The 4,836-nt window shown below is 45.0% G+C and overlaps 1 protein-coding gene across 1 annotated transcript; it reads right to left on the bottom strand.

Moving 5' to 3' along the window:
- Positions 1–375: 375 nt before the first annotated feature.
- LOC311505804 (uncharacterized protein) lies at positions 376–2,017 on the bottom strand. The gene is made up of 3 exons (XM_084569573.1): positions 1,107–2,017; positions 850–905; positions 376–514 (listed from the first exon to the last, which is right to left on the bottom strand). The coding sequence occupies exons 1-3, from the start codon at positions 1,614–1,616 to the stop codon at positions 412–414; spliced, it is 669 nt and encodes a 222-aa protein (XP_084425699.1). The 5' UTR covers positions 1,617–2,017; the 3' UTR covers positions 376–411.
- Positions 2,018–4,836: the final 2,819 nt, after the last annotated feature.

Raw genomic sequence — 4,836 nt, 5'->3', positions numbered from 1 at the left:
TAAGTAATGGGTAACAAATAAGTAGGTACGTGCTCAGTGGGGGATCGAAAAGGACTGAATGGATGACAGTGACACCCTACCGCTGTCTAAGTCGGTTAACAGCCCAGGTCAGCGTGAGGAGATCCTCCTGGCACCAGTTCAAGCTTGTGTTTTAAAATTCTGCAATTACACCGCCTCGTGTTGTTAAATAAGACTCGGCTAAATGCAAAGGCCAGGAGTGACGTTGCTCCTTGAGTTAAACCCAAACTTTATCTGGATGACCCTGCATTAAAAAACGAACACATATCCTTCCCTTGTATCAGGAAATTTGTCAAATGAAACCCTGGCTTCCTTTCTTTCTAAAATGTCTTCTGCAAACATGTATCACATGAACACAGGACAGTAGATTTGCGGAGTGTTCTCAGCTGGTGGTCAACTAAACTCTCTCTCAATGGTGTCCATCAGCTCCTCCTCTGATCCATCGTACAGGATGACCGGCATGGTGACAGGGGAGCTGTGGCCGCTGCCAAAGGTCCTGGGGAGATTGGAGAAACATGTCAGCAAGAATACATATGTGACAAGTTATTCCACTCAGGGCAACATCTAACAATCAACTGGTCAACAATTATGATGCACAAGCTCTGGGAATATGTTGGCTACATGTGTTTCTTCACACTCACCTCTAACAAAGCTGTAACAACAGACACTTGTTTGTTTCTGTCCTGCTTGCAGACATCTGACAAATCTGATCTGCCCTGAGAATAATGGGGTCGGTATTTCGATCCTTTTAAGGTGAATTTGATCTGCCCCTGCTCGCTTTTTACTCCACTGAGCTCGGAGATTAATTATTTATCGCAGTTGGCTACTTACGATTGTTTATCTGACGTGGGGACAGCTTCCAACAAAGTCTCTCTTCTCAGAAGGCCCTGTGAGGAGGAATGACATTACCCAGAGAGGATATAATGGATACATTGTATTTTCTTCTCAGTACTAAGACAAATTCAAACTCTTTGTTACTTTAACATAATTATGTTGGTCAATTTAAATGTTAAACTGGATTGTATCTTTAAAAACAGTGTAATAGTCTACTCGGCCCAAGAATATTTATGAAATAGAATGAATCTTACATTGTGCTGGCTGGGGCAGGCAGGTGTGTGCTTTTTTAAGTGTGTGAGGGCTGAATGGCTCCTCTTGTTTACATCTCTTGTCACACCGTGTGAGACACGTGTCTCCTCGGCTCTTCCTGACGCCGTTAGCCGAGGAACAGAGCCGAGGTCGTCCTCAGCCTCCTCCTGGCTAAAATGACAGAGTCCGTATGTTTTGGATCTGATGAAAGTCTTCCTCGGAGGAGTTTTCTTGACGGAATCCCTCTCTCGCTCGTCGTAATCTGCTTGAACCGTGTCCAGTTCTCCATCAATATCATCGTCCTCTCCAGAGAAGTCAGAGTCGTGTCCTTCGCTGTGGCAGTCCGGTTGCGCACGGTTACGCGCGCTGCGCAAAACTGCATGGATTTTGAGAGGCTTGAATGGACCGCTGTCCTGTTTGGGTGAAGTGACACCGGTCCCCGAACTGGTCACGTTCACCTCGTTGACACATGCAGGTGCGACTTTCTTCCCTCTGCTCGTACCTGTCCCCATGTCCGTGTGTCTGGCTGCTTTGGAAACCTAAAGTCCCATTTCCAAATACCTCTTCAGGCACATCAGGCTTCCAGAGTTGAATATTAACCAACACGGTCTTGATCCTTGGCAGTGTTTAAGGTCAGTTTTCAATTAGGTTTACGATTGGATGACGGTTCTTTGGCAAAGAGTCAGCCCTCAAGGCCAGTCTTCTTCAAAATGTTCGCGGACGCACTGCTTAAATCAAATTACACGACTACAGAGCAGACTTTAGTCAGACCCGCAGTCTGTAAACTTTCGAGTAACTCCACATCAGGATGAGAAACAGTGTATCCCTTACATAACGCAGTTTGGCTCAGGACCCCAAGGAGAAAACTCCGCCTTCTTGTGGAGGGGGGGACCAGCACCCTTCATGTCTCTTTGATTCCTTCTGGATAAATGTAACTTCCACTGTTACTTTAGGACATTTGACTGCATTTTCTCATTGGTCTCAGAGTAAAAATGGGAAAAAAGACAACTCTTGTATCTTTTGACTGAGAAAGAGGTTACGTCAGGACTAGGTATGGGCATAGAAAGACTAACAGGCGCAGTTAGAGTGATTTATCTGTATCACATCAGCAACATGACCAGCTTATTACCCTTCTGTGTACAGCTAATGGATTTTATTGAGGTAAGTGAGGTCAAGGCTGAGTGAGTTCCTGTCAGCCAGATGCAGGAGGCCCCCCAGTGACTGATTAAGACTCAAGCACTGGGCCACGAGAGAGGGGCATTCCTTTCCAACAGCTTGGGCTTCCCAGAGATTCCTCAATAAGCTTTTGTTTGGTCCACTTGCACACACAAAAGACACAGCGGGAGCACCTCAATGCCAGAGCTGTCCAACAAGAACGCAGAGTCCACCGAGTTAAAAAAAAAAAAAAAAGTTGTTTGCTATCTTTCATTAAGTGCCTCTTTCTCTCTCTTTCTTTTCACGCTCATGTGTGCGGATGTGAGTGCGCGCCAGACAGCTGTGCAACCTGTTCTCTCTGGAGGGTGACCAAGTCAAAGACACCTGTTGTTCAAGCAACTGGTATTTTCCAAACTGTTAATGTGACGGGGGGAGGAAAAAAAGAGTAAAAATCAGCCTGCAAGTCCAGACGTCTCATCAGGAACATTCCTGTTTGATTTCCAGAGAACATGAGCAGCAAGTTAGAGTTTAAGGTGAAAACTTGCAGACTACTCTCGCTGTGAATTATTTACATTTGATATTCATAAAAGACACTGTGTGACATCCTGATCATGTCCATGCAACTCTCCCTCCATTTCAGTGATGCTATCCAAAGATGTGATCACATGTTTGTTGAGAGTCTGAAGGAGACCTCAGATCAGATCGCAGCTCCAAAAGTCCAAAACTTCATTAAAACCTACTTAACTTTAAGCAGAAGTTCTATTTGTAGATCTTAACCAAAAGCAAGAACAAGCTTTCTTTCTGGCCATGCTCCTTGTTTGTGTTATTTTCAACCTCCCCCGTTTCTGTTGCTTTCTGCTTACGCCAGTGTATCATTAAAGACATCAGGCGGCCACATCTGGAGAAAAATTCAACAGCTTCCAGACGAGGGGGAGGAACCGCCGCAAGATGGTGGCCACAGCCCAGCTCGCTACATATTTGTGGTTCCTCTGACTTCTCCCAGATTCAGTAATTCTTCCATCATGGAAGAAAGTCTCAAAATACCGGGAACAGTCTGGTTGTGGGTTCTGCAACAATTTGTGTCTCCCGGTCTTCTCAAACTCTTATAAGACTGTGCTGTTTGCTGCTTTTCTTGCTGCGGCGTTCCCTCCCGGCAGCAGGACTGCATGTGTGAAACTTTAATTATTATGAGTCAACAGCTCCACTTGAGGGGCAACAAACGAAACTATTGTTGTCTGTAAAAAAACAAATGTCTGTGTGTCTGTAACAGACAAATCTCTGGAGAGTGTTTAACGAGCCAGCTGCCCGCTGATAGGCATTCCAGTTAAACTGTGTGGGCCTCTTACCCCGCAGGTAGACAAACACGAACACGACAGGGTCAAGAAGATCTGCGCACCAACATATAAAAAAGTCCTGTATTATTAACTCAGAGACTCTTTTTGGAGCTTTAATAATTTCTAAACCTTAACCACCACACTGACTCCCACCCTAGGCTTAAATTAAAAAAATATGTGCACAATTTATACCTTGTTAAAGATCCACACGCGTAAAAAGACAACATTTCAGCACGGTTTCTCTACTGGTTCATCACTGTACCGCATTAAAAATGATCTTTTTATAATTTCCGATACCTCTATTCAAACTCAGACTCTATCATCAGTTTCAAGGAACAACATGTATGCACATGATCAGGCATAACATTATGTAGGTCTCCCTTGTGCCTCCAAAACAGTTGTGGCTCATCAGAGAATGGACATGGGCCTTCTGAGGGTGTCCTGGGGTGTCTGGCAACAGAACGTTGTCAGTGGGGGCCTTTGGGTCCTATGGGTTGAGGGGAGGGGCCTCTGTAGAGCATCCCACAGATACTTGATCAGTTTGGGATCCAGTGAATTTGGAGGCCAGGTCAACACCTTGTTCCTAAACCGTTTTTGTGTGTGTGTCTGTGTCAGGCTGCATCCTACTGGGGATGGCTGCTGCCATCCAAGAGTGTCATTGCTATGAGGTGGGGGTGCCTGGTCTGGTCTAGGTGGGTGGTACATGTCTAAGTAACATCCACATGAATGCCAGGTCCAAAAGTTTCCCAGCAGAACATTGTATTGTCACCAGATGGTCAATGTTGTTTACTTCTCCCATCAGTGGTTTTAATGTTGTGGCTGTATATTTTTAGTAACTTTTATATTTGTAAAAGATAAAGAGAAGAGAAATAGTTTCTAAAAGGTGAGAAAGCAAAGCGGGCTCCTTTGCAGTCAGATAAAAGCTCCATTGAGACTCTGCAGAGACGTAATCAACTGAACAGATGAGACAGAAGGATATTGTAACTCTGATAGGGTGACATAAGGTTGCCAGGGCAACGCTCAGCGCAGCCCAGAGGAGCTGAACTGTAGTCAAAGAAGGAAGGGGGCATCCGTATTTATCTTTGAGCCATCCTTCTCAATCTGCTACATCACCCAACGTAAAGTGAGCCATTTGCTTTTGTGTCGACGTTTAAAGTACGTCACAAGAGATGGAGCTGTGACCTCTGGGAGAAGTTCGATGGGAAACTTCTTTTTTTCAGGTTTGTGTGTAAACCTTTTACTC

Source organism: Chelon labrosus (assembly GCF_963514085.1).
Source record: "Chelon labrosus genome assembly, chromosome: 20".
Classification (NCBI taxonomy): domain Eukaryota; kingdom Metazoa; phylum Chordata; class Actinopteri; order Mugiliformes; family Mugilidae; genus Chelon; species Chelon labrosus.
Note: the sequence above shows the minus strand (reverse complement) of the source record. Positions and strands in the feature narration are given on the sequence as shown.